Source organism: Papio anubis, chromosome 10 (assembly GCF_008728515.1).
Source record: "Papio anubis isolate 15944 chromosome 10, Panubis1.0, whole genome shotgun sequence".
NCBI lineage: Eukaryota > Metazoa > Chordata > Mammalia > Primates > Cercopithecidae > Papio > Papio anubis.
Genome location: NC_044985.1, coordinates 24,439,382 through 24,460,332, shown reverse-complemented (window position 1 = coordinate 24,460,332; position 20,951 = coordinate 24,439,382). Strand labels below are relative to the sequence as shown.

The window sequence follows — 20,951 nt, the reverse complement described above, 5'->3', positions numbered from 1 at the left end:
CTTTTTATTTTTAAATGAAACAAATAAACAAAAATCAGACCAATCTGGCCTTCCTTGAGCAAAACTAGAAGAGTTCTTTTTAGGTGTGATTTAAAAATAAAAAAAAAAAAGGTTGAAGAATAAAAAGCAATGACAGATAATCACTGACCCTGACCACTTATCAGAAGAAAGGACTAAGTAACATGAATTGGTCAGTGTGAAAATAGCTGTAAATCTGAACCTTTCTGTAGAGCTAAAAGTGAGGTCAGATTTAATTCACCTAATTGAACGTCATCTTATATGTGAAAATTCTGAAGGTTGAGCAATGCAATGACTCATCGTGGAGCTGGGGAGACTGCTCCCACCACTGTCCTATCAGGATATGGTTTGCTGGCTCAGCTGCATGTATCTCAACACATCACCAAAAGAATCTCAGGACAATAATAAATGTCACACAGTAGGAATAAAAGAGTTGGGCGAAGGAATTTATAAGTCAGTTTTGAAATAAAAATGAAGCGGTCACTCATGATATTATGTATGATGAGTTTTAATTAGTAAGTGCTTTATCCTGTAATTATTTATTACATAGGCTAACATTTACACTTTTCACCTTGCATATGGTGAACTGTAAATTAAAATTAAACATGTAAAAATTTCAATTTGATAATTATTTGTAATTAAAGTATGAAAAGGCAATTTATCATATATGTAAATGACACCTTCAAAACACCATTGTATGTTAATAGATTAACAGATATTTTAAAATAAAATCCTAAATTGCAAATCAAAGTTAGGCTAAGTTTAAAATTTGGTTCAGTTACTAATTATTTGTGAAAACTTTAATTACTTAAGCTCTCTGGACCATTCTGTTTTCTCACCTGTGAAATGAAGTGGGGAGGGTGGAATGAAAGGAACACTACTAACACCTCTAAAATTCTCTTGTTATAAAACCTACAATCTAGGAAAATATTGTAAATAAATTGTGGGTTTAATACTTTACATTCTATGCATAACTTTTAAAATGTTTTAATTCACTATTTTTTATATTAAATGTCACAATTTATAAGTAAAATTACCAACAATGAAAATTGAATACAAACATTTTTGTTGTTAATTTGACAATTATTTGGGAATTTTGGTAATAAGTGTCATAAAATACTCAAAACCACCTATTGAATAACTTTGTTGGCTGTAATGCTAAACTGCCTTTAAATGATTATACCTGGGAATCCATAGAGAACAGATACTATGCTGAAGAATTTAAGAGTCACCCCTAGAGTTTTAGAAATGATATTGTATTTTATAGAAAAATCACACTGGCCGGGCGCAATGGCTCAAACCTGTAATCCCAGCACTTTGGGAGGCTGAGACAGGTGGATCATGAGGTCAGGAGATTGAGACCATCCTGGCTAGCACGGTGAAACCCCGTCTCTACTAAAAAATACAAAAAACTAGCCGGGCGAGGTGGCGGGCGCCTGTAGTCCCAGCTACTCAGGAGGCTGAGGAAGGAGAATGGCATGAACCTGGGAGGCGGAGCTTGCAGTGAGCTGAGATCAGGCCACTGCACTCCAGCCTGGGCGACAGAGCGAGACTCCGTCACAAAAAAAAAAAAAAAAAAGAAAAGAAAAATCACACTAAGAGAGAAAAAGAGAAATGTAAAAAACAGGAGTTTAGTAATTTCCTTTCTCCAAAACAAATACAAAAGAGAATGCAGAATTTAAAAAGGAAAATTAGAAGGGGAAGAAGATTTTTATTTTCATCAATTAAAGCAGATAATTATACTTAGGATAAGAATGATTATACTGGATCAGCTGAAATGTGGTAATAAGTTAGAGTATATTTGCAGTTTGTGGAAAACAAACAAGATCACTGTTTTGTTCTTGATTAAAATAAATCCTCATGCATCTAACAATTTAACTAAATTATTTGAAGGAATACCCAGGAAATCATTTTTTTTAGAAGTAGGTTCTAGGTTTCCTTTAAGAACCCGGGTAAAATTAACATGCAAATATCGTATGCATATCTCCTTTTATTACCTAGACTTTGTTAGGGGCATAGAATATGAGGTAAATAATTCTGCTTCTTTTTAAATAGCTTGCTATTGACATGTTTCTATTAGTATTTTTACTCTTGATGAGAAGTTTGACTTATAGTTACAATTTTCATTTTCATTAGTTTAATGTTTTGGACCAACTGGAATGAACAGCATCCAAGTATCATGAGATCTACTCTGACTGGGAAGAATGCTCAAGTAGTGGTCAGTACAGACATACTCACTCCAAATGGACTCACTATCGACTACCGTGCAGAGAAGTTGTATTTCTCAGATGGCAGTCTAGGAAAAATTGAAAGGTGTGAATATGATGGATCCCAGAGACATGTAAGTTAATGAAGAATTTCTTAGTTATAGAGTTATGCAATGATATGTTTAAAACACATATGATTTATACTCTCCTAAAATGTGCATATCAGGGAATTTCAAAATAGCCTATTGATTGAAACAATCCAGTTGAATAACTAATCTATCACACACAAAAGAAAATTGTGCACAGTATTTTGAAAACTTCTTTCAAATGTATTTGCTACCATAGAGACAGCTCAACCCATAAACCTTTTCTGGAGCAGCAATAACTAATTTCCTTCTAGTTATTAATTGAACTGGAATGGTTAGAGTGATTTGAATATGCTTCTTTGTTATGTATAGCTTTTAAAAATGTGAAATAAAATTGATTAATTGCCCCAGGATAAAATAAAATTAGAAAAGAAAGAAATGATCCTCTGTGTTTGTGTCCTTAAAGCAACCTAAGAAGCTCTGAAGAGAGGAGAATGGGTCAAGTCTATTCTAATCACTGGACTCTCTTTTCTCTGAGTTCAAAATGAATGTTAGTGGAAGAGTTTCTATGCTATCCCTTGAGAGCACTTACAGCAGGTATTTAGGGCCTGAAGAATAGTGAGATGCTAGGGCACCCCCTTGTCCTGTGAGGAGTAGCCTTGGCAACTGCGAAACTCAGTGGTTAGATCTGGGTGGCTACACCACTAGAGAAATCTGGACCCATGTCTCTACCACTATACAGGCCTGATGGACAAAATGATCCTCAGGCTCCTCACGCCTCTACTGCATTGAAGAAGGTCTAGAATGTAATACAATTTGTTTTCTTAAAGGGCCAGATAGTAAATATTTGAAGCCTCATGGACCATATGATCTCTGTTACAACTACAGTGTTTCATGGCACTAATGCAGACATAGAGAATATGTAAATAAATAGGCCTGACAGTATTCAAATAAAGTTTTATTTACAGAAACAGACAACAAATCAGCAAATTCCATACATATGGAACAAATTCTATATGGCTAAGCGCACTGTTTAATTCAGTTGAAGATTGAATTGACCTTAGGCAAATTATTTAACCTTTATAAACTTTAGTTTTCTGATATGCAAATTCTCTTTCAGGGTAATTATGAAAATTATAGTGCAAAAGTGTGTGACTCAGAATACAGCATAGAAATTCTAAATAAACCTAGTATATAATGCTTTTGAAGAGACAGGTAAATCATTGTCCTGAATGTGGTGTTATTTTTTATTCTGTCATGATACTGAAAAAAAATGAGTTTATAACTCTTTATTCTCCTCAATGATTTTTGTTTATACCTATTTTGCACTTCCCCACCCATTTATTCTTATGTATGCTAATTACAGCTACAGTAAGTGGTCCAGTAATAAGATACCACTAACGTAATTTAAAGGATTTGTTCTGACATTTAAAATATGTGCTTTGTTTAATTGCAACTCATCATTTTCCATCCCTGCCCAAGGAAGGATGATTTCTGATTGGGCCCCAAAGTTAGAAAACGATTTCAAAGTCTACTGTATTCTTACATGCATCCAGATTACCTCATCTTTATCCTCATATGGATTCAAATTAATTTTTAAAAAGTTAATATTTTTGTTAATAAAATGAGCAATACATTTGTAAAATTCTTTATTTTGTAAAAGTTAATTTAGGGACTATTTATGGACTGTTTTGAAGACTTTGTACAGATTTATTAAGACTTCGGACTGTATCCATTTACTAATCACCCTACTAGCTAAGTCACTGATTGATAATTGTGTTCTAGATACTGTGCTAAGCACTTTATGTTTCATGTTTTTATAGCCCTTCCCGTGGTAGGCATTATTATGATGATCCCCATTTACAGATGAAGAAAATGAGGCACAAAGAAGTTTAGTGCTTGTTTGGGAACACCTCGCCACGTATGTAGTAGGAAGGTGATTCTACCCCTGGTGATCTCACTTCAGCGCCTGTGCACACCATCATGCTAAATTTGAAAATACTTACAAAGGACTAAACTAAGTGTACACAACCTGGCCACTTCCTCATGCCTTGCAATTAGCAATGCATTTGTTCTCTCCTTCTTCCTCGCATATCTTTAATATGTTATCCATAAACACTTTGCACAGTAAATATTTCAATTCATTACTGAATATGAAACTATGCCTAGTAAAATTTGAAGTTCTGCTGATGCACGTAGTAAACCAAGTAGATTTACTCAACTTGTCAGCACACATCACATTACTTTGACATACATTTTAAGAACCTTAGTAAAATCGACAGGGAAGACAATGGAGAAGAGCATCCAACTCTAAGTGACACATTATCCCCTTTAAAACTGCTCTCTGATAGAGACGTAGAGCTTCTGCGTAATCTTTTTGAAATACTCTTTACATAGGCTTCTCCATTATGTCAAGACAAGCTAATCATTTGAAGCTGGGGTCATAAAAGCTCTTTTAAAAGAGAAAGATCAGTATGCATCCTCACACCATTGTAAGGACCTTTATTATAGCTTTGTGTCTAAAACTGTTTAATAGATATTCTGAAGGCTTAGATATTACAGCATCTCTACTCTGGCCTATGTTATATAAGAATTTTCTCTTTGTTTTTAGTATTCTTTTCACTTTCGTGTTTAGCTTAGCTGTGTGACAAATGGTGCAATCAGGGAAGGGAAAGTCTAAATACTTATTATTCATCTCAGAAATTAATATTTATGAAATTCATATTCTGTAATTATTAGTAAAGATAATTTTACAAAATAAATACTAGAATAAAAGTTGGATGTTTATTTACTTCTTTAAAAGTTATAGTTTTAAAGCAATGTTAAATTTAATCCTTACATTTGGTATTGACTAATTGCATGAACATTACCAAGTCATTTAAATTCCTTAGGCTTTTTAAAAAATATAATTTTATTTTAGGTTCAGGGGGCCCATGTTCTTGTTTTGTTTATTACATGGCATAATGCATAATAGTGGGAATCAAAGCTCTTATACTTTATAATTAATGTAGGTATAAAAACAAATGACAGCTAAAATCAACATAATTGTGATGTTCTGTAATTTTGTGGAAATTAGCAGAAGTCATTGTTAATTCAAAAAGGTAAAATAAACGTTCTTTGTCCCCATATCTAGTTGAGGAAGTAAAACATATACTCAAAGATAGTTAACAATATGAAATTAAATCCTTGACATTTTAATGATAATTCTCAATATTTTAGTTCTCAACCTTTCCTTGTTCTGAAAAGCCAAAAATTCATACACAGGCTGTTCTTTTATACAAGGGACCTTTATAAACAGCACCATCATTTAGTGTGTTTGTACCTAGATTTGCCTTGAAATCCAACTGTTATTGTTAGGTAGCCTTGAAAAAAACAGATAATCTAACACATGCCAGTGTTCACAGCAACCAGGTGACTTCCACTTACTACATGAAATGAAAGCATTGTCAATTGTTGTAGTCCACTCAAACTGCTATAACAAAATATTACTCCTATTTTTTTCACTCCTCATTTCATTCTCTTTGGACAACCATGCGAATATAATCTTTCATATATATATATATATATATATATTCAATTTATATTTTATTTTTAAGTAGATCTGCAAATCAACAGAATAAGTTGCATTTTTATATTTTGGAGTACACTGTGAAAGACACTGCAGAAATGTGTGACAGGTTAAAACTATAGGTTTAGAAAGAATGCTATTTAGGAAATAGAAAGTATAGTTATGAAGACTGAAGGATTCTATAAAAGACTTAAAATACTCACCAAGAAATATAAGAAGAAATGCAAAACGTTGTTCATTGTATAATGTGAAAAAATGCTGAAGCAATGCAATAAAAAGGAGTGCTAGAAAAGTGACAGTTACAGAAGGGAACATTTCTTTTGCATAATTGCATATTTTCTAACTTTGGATAAAGCAGGTAATAACAGAAGGCAATCTCAAGAGTAGGGAGATCAGATATCCCCAGGGAAGTGAACAGATTAGAAAGAAGCTAGACGTCTTAATCTGGAATATTAGATACAGGATATCTTTAATGAGAAAGAAGTAACCTATATTTAAGTTCATTGATTTTAAAGTGTTGGAGAGATTCTTGTAAATTTAGACCTTGTGTGCCCTCGAACGCAGTATGATGCCATGGGTCTTCCAAAGCCTGTTTGAAAAGTGTGCCTTCTTTTGAGTATCTATAGGAATTAGACCGTAGTCAAGTAAATTTTCAAAACTGTGTTTAAACAAAGTCTGATAGGCTTAGTCATTGAATTACATCTTAAAGCTTTTAATATGCTCATGAACATTATGAATATTCTGAATGGAAAACAGTATGTAGCTTTGTTCTGATCAGAAAACAGATTTTGTTTGTTTGTTTGTTTTTGTTTGTTTTAATTTTTTAACATGGGCCAGGTGCAGTGGCTCCTGCCTGTAATCCCAGCACTTTGGGAGGCCGAGGCAGGCAAATCACCTGAGGTCGGGAGTTCGAGACCAGCCTGACCAACATACTGAAACCCCCTTCCTACTAAAAATACAAAAAATTAGCTGGGCATGGTGGCACATGCCTGTAGTCCCAGCTACTCAGGAGGCTGAGGCAGGAGTATCGCTTGAATCCAGGAGGTGGAGGTTGCAGTGAGCCAACATCATGTCACTATACTCCAGCCTGGCAATGGAGCGAGACTCTGTCTCAAAAACAAAACAAAACAAAACAAAACAAACAAACAAACAAACAAACAAAAAACAATTAACATGGTGTGTCATGGGCATGTGTTTGTAGAGATTTGAAAAATGCTGATACACTATTGACAACTCACTTAGTTTATCATAGAAATATTATATAACCCATTGCTTATCAGTAGACCAGAGAAACAGATCCTTTCAAACAGCAAAAATAAAACCAAAATGTATTTTTAATATACATTTTTATCTTTCAATGTTTTAAATCTGAAGTTTAATAAGCCCATTAGTTTTTTCTATCAAACTTAGTGTTAAGTTTTATTATTCTATTTTATCTTAGAGAGTGGTCACAATAAAATACAAGTCTGCACAGTTTAATTTTGACTTGCATTGATAAAAATAATATGATTGGCTGGGTTTTTCAGATTTTAATACCACACTAGCTTATGTAGTGGTTCTACCTAAATATCGAGGAATGCATTCTTTATTCAGTGATATGAAACTGAATGTTTGGGGGAAATGTAGTTATTAAGGCAAAAAAAAATCCAGAGAATAATTCTGTAATGTTTCTTTTTTTATTTTTTTCTGTTTTGTATCTATCATCTCTGTTGTTCCAGTAACTGAAACATTAACTGATGCTGACAGGGGCTAAGACAGCATGATTATAACCTATCTCCCTGCAGTTACCCTGTAAGTGTTAATCATTTCGTGGAAAGTATCTGCTACCTGCATGATACAGACCTTTCCAAAAGAGATATTTATGTTCCTAGAAATTGCAATTGCTCATGTTCCTTGCCACTGACATTCTTTTAAAAACTTAGTCCAAAATTGTTTTCAGAATATATTCCTGAGAAGAAATCTTAAATGTTATGACTTATCTTTAGAATGAAAAGGATATTTATGACTAATTTAACTCCTAAATAAACACACTCTGATTACATGAACTCTTTTAAGTGAGAATAGGAGAGCAAGTTAAATAAATAAGCTAGTTTTAATTACAAGAACAATCACGAGGAAATGAGATATTTTATCTTTTTATGGCACACACACACACACACAGTCGAAAGGAAATATTTAGTGCCATAAAATACTGAGACTAGTGCTGCCTTGGGTGATACGATTTTCAAAACTGATGATGAGTTCTTGAAAATGTATACAAAATGAGGTAAAGTCATCTCTCAATTTACATAGAAGTTATGGTCTCTGAAAAATAATAAATGTATATTAAATCTCCTGAAATACTTTTGTATATATGTAAAATGGGATCAAATTCCAGGATCAGATAATTATAAGTAAGTTTTCACCTTTGAGAATATCTTGTAGGACATTTGAAACCTGGGCAGAGTCTCAGGCAAGTCATTGTACAGAACTGCCCCATGTATTGCAGGGCATCCCGATTCCTGGTTCTTTACCACTAGACTACATAGCTATCAGCCCCACCTTACCCGACTCCTATCAAGCAAAAATATGCTTCCAACATTTTCTAAAGTCATAGAAGGAATGGGACTGCCTTGATTGAGAGCCAATAAGATGGGTAATTGTCTTAAAAAGATATGTGAAGAAAGTTCTCCTGACAGCAGTGATTTTTCTATTCTGTCTTGCATGCCTCAAATACATGGGATGTTGGGTCTATCAATAGCTGGGTAAATCATACACAAGAAGCAGAGTACCTGACTGTTAGCCTAAGACTTCTCCAGACTTTAATTTTAACAGATCAGTCAATTGAATAAATAGAACTGTATATATCCAGTACCTTTTACATGATGGATGTTGCAATCAAGTGTATTATAAAGAAGTCCATTATCTACTAAATTCTGAGAGGCTGCTGGAAATCGGATATTTTGTTGTCTTTGACGTTTCTCTGAATTCAAGAGGCATCATTCAATATTCAGATTATGATGTCCAATATTGATTTCAGTACATTTTAAGTATTCTCGGGCCTGAATAGTTATTCAAATTATAATCAGACCTTAATAACTTTCTGATTTATTTAAAAATGATCTTTATAACTTTCTAATCTTTAGAACAGTAGGTGACTAAATACAAATGTGATAAAAGTAAAGAATATGGCAAGTCTATGAATTCTATTAATCCATTAAAAATTATCATGTAAAACATATTTTTCCATGGGGAGATTTAGTATACATTAAGTGATAGGTATAGAGTGAATACTTTAATATGCTGTCTCTCAGGCTAGATGCATAAAAATATTTCTTGAATGAAAAAATGAATGTTGTTGTCTTCATGTGCTCTGTTTGCCGTAACAAAATACCTTAGACTGGGTGGCTCAAAAAACAGAAATTTACTTTCTCACCGTTCTGGAGGTTGGAATTCTGACCTCAGGATGCCAGCATGGTCAGGATGGCGAGGGCCTCTTTTCCTGGCTTCTGGATGGTCATCTTCGCACTGTGTCCTCACATGGCCATCCCTTGTATGTGCATGGGGACTGGGTTGGGGGCTGGTGGAGAGAGAGAGAGAGAGATCTAGGCCACAAATTCTATAAAATTAGTAACCTACCCTTATGACCTTATTTAGCCTAAATTATCTCCTTAATGGTCATATTTCCAAGCACAGTCATATTGGGAGTTAAGGCTTCAACATGTAAATTTTGCAAGGAAGCACAGTTCAGACCATAGTCACTGTGAATCCGTTTCTATAGGAAAAAAGCATTCTTCTATTTATATGCATACACATTTATATGTATTATATATTAAATATAAATTTATATATGCATATATACATTTATACATTTTATATATATTACATATATATATACACACACACATTTAAAAAGTTCCAAAATTGTTAATAGAAGCCTTTAGGTTGTGAAATTTTAAGTGATTTACTTTTACCTATGTGCGTTTCTAGAGCAGATAACAAATATTTATGAATGAAGGAAGAAATATGCATTTGTGCTTGTGAATTTTTAATTAAACGTTTTTATTTGGAGATAACTGTAGATTCACATGAAGTTGTACGAAATAATACAGAAGGATCAAGTGTACTCTTTACCCAGTTTTCCCTAATGATTACATCTTGGAAAAGTATAGTACAGTCTCACAACCAGGGTATAGACAATGATGCGGTCAAGATACAGAACATTTCCTTCATTCCATTGATCCCTCATGTTGCTTTTTTGCATAGCTGTGCACACTTCCCTTCTTTCCCACTCCTTTCTTAATCACCTGCAACCACTAATTTATTTTCCACTTCCATAGCTTTCTCACTTTAAGAAACTTATTTAGAACCTTTAAGAAACTTTTCAAGAAACTTTTTAACTTCTTTATAAAGAAACTATAAGAAACTTATATAATGGAATTATACAGGGCATTTCCTTTAGGGACTGACCCTTTCCATTCAATAGAATTCTCTGGAGATTCATTCAGGTTGTTTCATGTGTGACTAGTCTGTTCTCTTTTCTACTGAGTAGTATCTATGATATGAATAAGCCACAGTATCTGTATTCACTTGTTGAAAGTCATCAGGGCCATTTCTAGTGTTTGGCTATTATGAATGAAGCTTTCAGGAACATTTGTGTACTGATTCTAGAATAAACATAATTCTTCATTCTCTGTTATAAATGTCTAAGAGTTCAATCACTGGGTCATACGTTAGGGGCATGTTTTGTTTTTTTTAAGAAACTGACAATCTGCTTTCCAGAATGACTGTACCATTTTACATTCCCACTTACAGTTTATGAGTTATTTATATATTTTAGAGGATACTTTTTGTTGGCTATGTGGTTTTTAAATATTTTCCCCCATTTTGTAGTTTTTCCATTCTTTTCACATGAGTTTTATGCTAAGCAACATTTATTTTGATTATTTTTAATTTATCATTTTTTTTCCTTCATGGTTCATGCTTTTGATGTTTAGACTAATAATTCTTTCCCTAGCTTTAGATTCCAAAGATTTTATTGTACTTTTTCTAAAAGTGTTATAGTTTCACATTTCACATTTAAGTTCATGATTCATTTTGAACTTATTTTTGCATTTGGTCAGAAACTTAGATCAAGTTCCACTTTTTGCCTATCGATGTCTATCTTTTTTTTCTTTCTTCTTTGAGACAGAGTCTTGTTCTGTTGCCTAGGCTGGAGTACAGTGGTGCAATCTCGGCTCATTGCAACCTCTGCTTCCTGGGTTCAAGTGATTCTCCTGTCCCAGCCTCCCGAGTAGCTGAGACTACAGGCGCGTGCCACCACGCCCGGCTAACTTTTTGTATTTTTGGTAGAGATGGGGTTTCACCATGTTAGCCAGGCTGATCTCCTGACCTCATGATCCACCCGCCTTGGCCTCCCAAAGTGCTGGGATTACAGGAGTGAGCCACCGCGCCCAGTCAGATGTCCATCTTTTCTCTAATTGCTTGTATACTTTTTTCAAAAATCATTTGGGCATAACTGTAGGTGTCTATATTGGGGTTCCCTGTTCTTTTCCATTTATTTAATGAGTTTACCACTCTGTCAATACCACATAGCCTTGATTTTCAAAGTTATTTTCGATATTCTATTTTCTTTGCCATTTTGCATAGGTTTTAGAATAATCTATCCACATCTACAAAATGTCTGATATATCTATAGTGTTTTCAGGTATATTCTTTGTCCAGCTTTTTTAGTGGTGGCTTTAGGTACTGCAGTATATATACATTACTTATCAGTCTACAAGCATCACCATTTAACCAGTAAAGTGAAGCATAGAAACTTTACATCCCTTTACATTTCTTTAGCCTCCCCTGTTTGTAATATAATTATCTTAAAGATTTACTCTGCACACAACAGTGTTAGATTTTGTTTGCTTCAACCATCAAACAAGTTAGAAAACTACTATGAGATGGAAAGCCTATTTTTATTCACTCATATTTTTGCTCACAGTGTTCTCTTTTTTCTTGATGTTGACAGGTTTCTTCTTTAATTGCTTACTTCCCTAATGCTTTGGAAAATTCCTTTTGTCCATTCTTTGCCATCTGTTTTGTCAAATTATCTTAATTTCCTTTCATATGAGACTGTTTTGATGTTCCGTTTATTTCTGATATTTTCCCTTGACATAGGTTACTGGGTTGACAGCTTTCGTTTCATATTTGTAAAATATTGGGCTACTTCCTTCTGTTCTCTGATTTCTGATGAGAAATCTATTATTATTAAAATTGTTTTCTTCTATGTAACATGCAGTTTTCCTCTGGCTGCTATTAAGATTTGTTTCTTGTCTCTAGTTTTCAGAAGTTTATTTTTATTTTTAATCAGCAAATAATAATTGTGTATATTTCAGGAATACAAGGTGATATTTTGATGTATGTATATGTTGTGGGATGATTGTTCAAGCTAATTAACATATTAATCACCTCACCCATGTACTTACTCATTTTTGTACTATTTATCTCCAAAGTTAATTGCTCATGTCTAACTGGAAATTTGTACCCTTTGACCAACATCTTATTCCCCATCCCACCTTTACTCCTGACTTTCGTAGCTACTGTTCTACTCTCTATCAATAAGAGTCTGAGTTTTTAGATTCCACATGTGAGCTCCTGAAGTATTTGTCTTTCTGTGCCTGGCTCATTTCACTTAGCATAATGTACTCCAAGTTCACCCATGTTGTTACAAATGACAGTTTCAGAAGTTCAATTATGATGTGTCTTGGGTTTATACTCTGTGCGCTTTCCTCTGCTTTTGGAATCTATAGGTATATGTCTCTTGCCAGATTGGTGGTTTTCAGCCTTTATTTTTTCAAGTCCCCTTTTAGCCCCACAGATTCTCCTCTCCTCGTAGGACTCTGACATGAAGGTGAGGTCTTTTATTATAGTCTCACAGGTCATTGGAGTTTTGTTCAGTTTTTTTTTTTCTTTCTACTTTTTCTTTGGTGTTGTGACTGGTTATTTCTGTTATTCTACTTTTTAGTTTACTGACACATCTTCCATTTCCTCCATTCTGCTGTCGAATTTATTCACTGAGTTTTTTATTTAAATTATTGTATGTTCAGTTCTAAAATTTCCATTTTGTTCTGGTTTTTTTTTTCTTTTTTTTTTTTTTTTTACTGAGATTTTCCATATCTTTCCTAAAGCCTTTAATTTTTTTTTTTAATTCTTATTATGGCTACTTTTAAATCTTTTTCAAATAGTTTTTACACCCCTGTCATCTTGGTATTAACATCTATTACTTGTGATTTTTTTCAGTCTCTTTGAAATCTTCCTGGTTCTTGGTATGATGAGTGATTTTGTTTGAACTTAAACATGTTTTGTTACATGTATCTCCATATTTTCAACCCTTCTATTTTAACTGTCTTTCCCTGACATTGGTCTGGGAGGGGAAGTGAGGGGTGCTACCCTATCAAAGTAGCAGGTCCTCCATTCAGCCTTCGTTGGTACCAGAGATGAAACTGGGACTCCTCTGTGCTTCTGGATGAAGTGTGGGAGTTCAGGCTACCTAGATGGCCTCTACAGTGTCACCTAGAGGATGATGGTGGAAGTCCTGACTCTCCAGTGAGCTGCTTCTGACACCACCTCAGCAGAGAAGGGGAGGGCATTTTATTACCATCAGGTGTGTGTGGAAGCCCAGGATCCCCACTTGGCCTTTGCTGGTGTGGGTGTGTCACAGCCTTTTTCCTGTGGTGTTTGGCTACAGTAAAGTTTTCTGCTGTGCTTGCTAGGTTGTTTCTTTCCTGGCCTTTTAGCTCCAGAGAGCAGGTTATTGCTATTACTATTTCTTCTGTGTATGTTGCCATTTCGGGGTTGCCAGCTTATACAATTTGAATCTGAGATACATGAGACAAAATGACACTCAGGAACCACACTTCCGTGGTATTTCTTGGTACCAAGATACCCAGTTGGATTGCTTTTTCTCTCTACTTTTACAGTTTCCTTATGTTTGTTTTCTGTATAATTTCAAGTTGTATGTAAGAGAGGAATCAAGAAATGTGTGTCTACTCCATTTTTCTAGGAGCATAAGTTAATGTGCTCATAGATTTTTAGACATTCAGAATAGAAAAAAAAAAGGAAACATCTATTTGTGTTTTTTTAAAGACACTTTTAAAGATCTAAGCTGATTTATGTCCTATAAGTCTATAAAACAAGGCCCATACATTGCCAATGAATTTAAACAGGAATAAGACTTATTAAAGACTTATTAAACACACATGATATGGAATAATCTATAGCCTAAAGACATTGAAATCACTGATTATCCACCTCAGAGAAATAAAGATTGGAAAATAAAGATGGTTGATTGTGTTGTCTAAATGTTATTGTCTGTAATGATAATGTATAGATGTGATCACAGAGTATAATGAAGTTTATATGAATATATGACATTGCCAAATATAGGTATCTAAGTAAGAATAAGAAATAAGTAAAAAGAAAACTAAAATTAGTGTTAGATAACATTGTTTCAGCGTTGGACTGGTTCAAAAGAACTGTGTGATCTTAAGCAATTATTTTAATCTTTTTGAATTTCAGATTTGACGTTTTGGGCTAGACTTAAACTTATTTTCCAACTCTAACTTTTTATGCTTTTACCATTGGTCATGTAGAACTTAACTAGATCAACCATCTGATATATATTTTATAGTACATTCATATAAATAACAAGATGGTGCCACATCTTGAATATCTCAGACATGGAGACAGTCTTGGTAGTAAAATAGAACATACTAGAACATACTGCTTTTCAGGAAGCAGTATGATGCACAGAAATTAATAAACTTAGATTGTTTACACACAAATTTGACACTTAGATATAAGACCTGTTGTTTAGTAAACTGAGGACATTTCTTAATCCTTCTACACTTTAATTTCTGCTGTAGAATATGACTAATAGTTTATGCCTGATAGGATGTATTTTGAGGGGTTAAAGTAACTATCATATGAAATTTAGCACCTGACAACAGTTAATGACAAATGCTATTTCTTATAAATCCCCCCTTGAATTATGAAATTTAAAAAATAAACCAAGTTTAAAATTGTGTAACTACATTCACTACACACGTACACATGTGTATAAACATGAATGATATCTATAGAATTAACTATAAATGGCCTCATTTCCTCTTTTGTAGGAATAATAACATCTAAAGAAAGGCAATTTGTTTTTTATCTTTGTATCTCCAAAAGCAATATACCCAATGTCTGATGCATTGCTCTGTTCAGCAAAATTCACTGAAGAAATGAGTATATGAGTAAATAAACTAAAAGATAAATTATAAAAAAGGATTCTCTGAATAAAATGAAAAAAAAAAAAAAAAAAAAAAAAAAAAAAAAAACAGCTTAAAAAAAAGAAAAGACCAAAATCAAAGTTTAGCTATTTTGAAGGCCTCAGCTATCCAGGGTAACTGATATTCCTATCCAGTAAGATAGGAATGATATTGCAGTAGGCTTAATGGTGTTTATTTCTTACACAATTCCTTTGATTTAAGTCCACATACATTTCAGTGATGGTTCAGCTTGGTTAGTCTTACAAATTAAAGTATTACTGAAGCCAGACTGTCTGAAAAGAGATGTGTTCTTGGAGAAGAATAATGGTCAGTATCCAGGGCAACTAGTGTATTCATCCAGAAAATAACTGGTGTCCCTTCAGCATGAGATATTGATACTGATGGATTGATTTAACATTTCCTAGAAACTTTCAATTTTTAGGCATCAGATGGAATTTTCAAAAGGCCAGTAGCCACCTCTCCTACCTGCCTCATTGTATAAATTCATCTATAAAGATTAAAATAACAGATAGCTAACGACAGTCATTCTACATGTGTGTGTGTGTGTATATATATTCATATATATTTATAATTATATATATATTCATATGTATATTTATAATTTTATATATATATATGAGCACATTTCTTTCAGATTAACTTTGCTTACAAACTGAACAGAGGGAGAAGCATACAAATAAGCTTAAAAATATTTCCTTTGGTGAAATTATTCAGCAGATAAAAGGAAAAGTAGGAGATTTAAAAGTTTAATGTTTGAATTCATCAAATTCTCAAATAACTTACATTAATTTTTCTCTTCTCTGAATTTCTTATTTTTTATATTGTTCTTGAGCAGGTTATAATGTATTTTTTGTAAGTTTTACACATAAGAAAACTAACGAATTTATTTGAGCTTGAGGCAATATCTCTGTGTTTGACTCTCTGAGAACATTTAAAATAAAAAAAAAAGATTAAAACTAACTAATTATTAACCATTTAAAAATTATTTAAACTAATTTACAATAAAAACTCAGATACTGTATGACTACAACTAAATAACTCAAGCATGCACTTTTTCTGAACTTCTAGCAGCCAAGACATTACGGGCAGACTGTTAAGTTATCCAGTGCTTTGATTTGATAGAGGAGAACAAAACTGTTAAGGAGAAGTCATTTTTTTATAGTCCTTTGATTTAAAAATGTTATTATAACAAGATCTTTTATTTACATAGGAATTTTGAGAATATATTAAAAAATGCTGAATTATTTCTAGCAGCACGTAATAATAAATAAGTCATCAAAAGGAATATGGTTGACCATTAATATATAAAATACATTTTAATAATGTATAATTACATTGTTAAATTACTAAAAGAAGCTAACATTTAAACCTAAAGTCAGTAAGATATATGATCTTAATTACTGCATAATTATGAAATGTTAAGAAATAAAAGAAAACAGAGAAAATAGAAATAATATAAGTAAAGGTATATCTTAGAGGGAAGAAAAACTAAATAGTTTTACACATATTAAAGGAGAAACTGGCCGGATACAGTGGCTCATGCCTGTAATACCAGCAGTTTGGGAGGTCAAGGCAGGTGGATCACTTGAGGCCAAGAGTTCAAGACAAGCCTGGCCAGCATGGTGAAACCCCGTCTATATTAAAATATAAAAAGTTAGCCAGGTGTCGTGGTGCTCACCTGTAATCCCAGCTATTTGGGTGGCTGAGGCACGAGAATTGCTTGAACCTGAAAGGCAGAAGTTGCAGTGAGCTGAGATCACATTACTGCACTCCAGCCTGGGCAATAGAGAAAGATGCTGTCTCAAAAAAAAAAAAAAAAAAAAAAAAAAGGAGAAACTGTCAGTAGAAAGTGTCAGGAGACTCTTATGCTAATATTTCCATGAAGATTCCAACAGAATCCTATGACCACTGATGTAGCTACTGCAAGTTGTACAATCTGTAGTTTATTCTGCTAACATGATAATTCTGCTCATTGAAGGCTAAAGTACCCTAGTATTTATTTGTAGGATCCAGAGCTGGGACTGAGCACCAATGGGGAAAGAAGGTCAAATCACCCCAACATGTAAAAGCTGAACCTAATCAACTGGCCAGTCTGTTTGCATTTGGGCCTGCTGAATGGTTGGAAAATTAAAGTGCTTGTTAACCGAATAAAAAATAAATGCTCCAGTATCTTAGTCCATTTGTGCTTCTCTAACAAAATACCAGAGATGGGATAATTTGTAAATAATAGACATTTATTTCCCACAGCTCTGGAGGCTGAGAAGTCCAAGATCAAGGCACCAGCAGGCCTCGCATCCGGTGAAAGCCTGCCCCTCATAGATGGTGCTTTCTTGTTGCATCCTTGCGTGAAAGAAGGACTGAACATGGTTTCCTCGCATGGCAGCAGAGTGGAAGAGATCAAACCCACATACTTAGGCTCTTGTATGAGGATGGGCTAATGAGATCTCTTCCCTCATGGCTTTATCAGCTCCTAAAAGCCCTGCCTCGTAATACTATCATACTGGCAATGAAGTTTCAACACATAAATTTTGGAAGACATTCGGACCATAGCACCCAGTATAACCCTGCTTTAGGCAGAAATAAGAGCACATTTGTCTTAATTTGTCAATGACGTATCAGAAGAGGTAGAAGAGTTTCTTACCACAAAATGTACATTAGCATCCCTTAGTGGGGTTTTATGTAATAGTGATGCCTAACCCTAACCCAAGAATAATTAAATCAGAATTCCTGTATGAGGCATGGGTCTCATTTTTCAAAGCTCCCCATTGATTTTGTGTAGTCAAAATCAGGAATAATTATTGTAGTCTGCTATAGGCATAACAGAAAATTTACCCAAGGTACAACCAAATATTTGGTAAATGAGAATATGTTTTTAAATTATGTTTTTGGCAGACCTAAACCTGGTATAGATATATGCGTGCCATGACCATATTCTCTCATCTGATTTAGAATATCTGAGAGAGTTTGTGTGAGAATCTTCATAATTTTGGCCTTCTACAGTGCCTTGCATTTTCCCCAAGACATGGGACTCATACTACTGATATTAGGGGATACACAGAAACAGCATCAATTTAAAGTTAATTATGTAGTATGAAAAAAATCATTCTTTACTTAATGCTCTTTCAATCCTCTGATTGACCCAGAAAGACAATTTAAGTTTACCGCTAATACGTATTTAATATCCCTGTGATACTTTATGAAAGAGAGAGAAAAATAGAGAGAGAAGAGGGGGAGAGAAAGAAAGAACAGGAGAGGGGGAGAGAAAAAAAGAACAGGAGAGAGGGAGCGAAAGAAAGAGAACTCAGGCTAACATTTGGTTGGCAATACTATTTAGCTATAATTTGATAGCATTGTTTCAGTTTCATTGTAGAAGTTTTTGGAGTTGTAGTCTGTTTCTTCTGGTACTAGATTTCCATTTATGGTAATGAGTCAATGTAAAGAACAATTCAAAACAAATGATAGTAGAAATTGTATTTAGATAAGGACAAAAAATGTGAAGACATTTATCTCAGTTCAGATTAGATTGTAAAAGCATAAACTAATAAACAAACAAACAAAAAAAACAAAGCCTAAGGCAAGAGTTTATGTTGTGCTTCTCTATTAGGTATGCAATCCCGGGAAGCAATAGTGTGTGCCTGCAGAATGTGCTGAGAAGGAGAAAAAGCATATCTGAAGAGGTATGCTATAGAGCTGGAAATGAAATAGTTAAATGAGAACACTGATCATCATCATCATCATACTATTTAAGGCTTATTTTGCTTTTTAATTTATTTAAACAGAAATAGTAAATCAAAGGTGAAAACTTTTAATAATGTTACCTTCATTAAAGTGTCTAAAGTCATTCTGACAATTATGCAAAAGAAGCTTTCAATTCTGACTTCAGGTCTTCCCACTCTGTCTTCTTATATCAAACTTAAATAGAGAAAGTAAATAAAAGCAATGATGCAAGGTTCATGTCTGTAACTCACGCTCCTGGAGGCCTCACCCTGCTGATATACTGCTGTAATAAATTACACAACTTGTGCAGTTCTTTTGATTTATTGCTGCAATAGATCATAAGCGTGATGACTGACATAAACATGTGTACCATAGACAGCTGGGCTTCACAATATTTTATTTCTCTCTCCTCATTTTCAAGTACTTCGTTTGGAAAGTAAGAAAGAAAACAAATTGACACATCCAGGAGGATATTTCTGGAGCAGCCCTCCCCATAGACTGTTGAAGTAATAGCTTTTAAATTGAGAAGTCCCAGTGCTCTTCTCTGCTTCTAGTTCCTCCCAAAGGACTGTTTAAAAAAGATAAAAAGCTATTAACTCGTATGAATTAGGTTTTGAGAATTCAGTCTGTAGTTTTTCTTTTTCATTTCTTTTGATGGTATAAATACATAATGACAGACTTCATCTGCATTTCCTCATTCTTTCTCTGAGCTATTATGAGCTATCATGGAAATTGGAATTACAGACATTTAAAATCAAAGTAATTATTTAATAGGCTGTTACACCCCTACTTTCAAAAGGAAAACAGTTATTCTGTCATGAGTCCAATCATTTTTTCAAACTTGAGATTTATACTGAGGTATAAATGATCACTTTTTATTTCATAGTTAAAATGATGCTTCATCATGTCTCCTGAGAGCATTTCTGCAATTGGAAACACAGGGCCTTTTAATGATGTGTGTGGTCATCTGTTCTCCTGGGTCTTTGTTTCTACCTGGGGAGCTGTGTGGAATGCATGATAGTATTTGATCATAAGAATTATTTTGACCCTCCCCAATATTTAATATTTCCAGACCTTGCATCTGTTTTGTTATGAACTGTGACAGGTCTAAGATATTATTCAATTTACTGAGTTATGTGTTCTATATTTATCAATATAGCAGAAACGCAAGACACTTGGTCAACAAACATAGTTTTTTATTGATACCACCAGATCGGCAGCCACAGTAACAATGAGACCATTAATTTCCCACATCTAGACCACCAGCAATGCCATGAGAGCTGATGGAATCTTTCCAGGTGGGTGGTGGGTTAGTTCACATGGACAGAAATAGAGAACAATGGATTTTGTCCATTCGCACCATTCGCATATATAGGATACGGACAGCCATCCTATTTCCTTCTTCCAAAAGGAGAGAAGGAAAACAAATGAAAACTTTACTCCTCTGAAAATGGTTTTTTATCCTAACCTTTATTTTTATTTATTTATTTATTTATTTTGAGACGGAGCCTCACTCTGTAGCCCAGGCTGGAGTGCAATGGTGTGATCTCAGTTCACTACAACCCCCACCTCCGGGGTTCAAGTGATTCTTCTGCCTCAGCCTCCCAAATAGTTGGGATTACAGGTGTGTGTTATCACGTCCAGCTAATTTTTGTATTTTTAGTAGAGACGGGGTTTTGCCCTGTTGATCAGGCTGGTCTCGAACTCCTGACCTCAGGTGATCTGCCCACCTCGGCATCCGAAAACGCTGGGATTACAGGTCTGAGCCACCGCACTGGCCTACCCTAACCTTCTAAAGTGTAAAGATGTCTCTCCACGGGCAAGATAAAGCCCAGGTGTCTCCAGCTTTCAGGATGTGGAGATGTGTCCAAACTGTTCATCCCTTTTGACATTTGAGGTAGTGGTCACATCTTCTGGTACTTTGGCCTTAACTTAGGGACCTAATGCAGCTGTCATTTGGTGCTGATGGGGAGACAAGTTGAATTATCCTTTCAGATCAGAGAAATTAGCTAGAAAGTAGCTACTGATCTAATTTTTATGACATGATAATATGTGA

The 20,951-nt window shown here is 34.2% G+C and overlaps 1 protein-coding gene across 3 annotated transcripts in view; it reads left to right on the top strand.

Moving 5' to 3' along the window:
* Positions 1-20,951, top strand: part of LRP1B (LDL receptor related protein 1B) — a 1,950,491-nt gene that overhangs the window by 1,571,836 nt on the left and 357,704 nt on the right. For all 3 annotated transcript variants that reach the window (XM_031651763.1, XM_031651762.1, XM_031651761.1), the window contains one exon: positions 2,155-2,359. In XM_031651763.1, the coding sequence (XP_031507623.1) occupies positions 2,155-2,359 (205 nt within the window). The remainder of the gene's footprint in view (positions 1-2,154; positions 2,360-20,951) is intronic.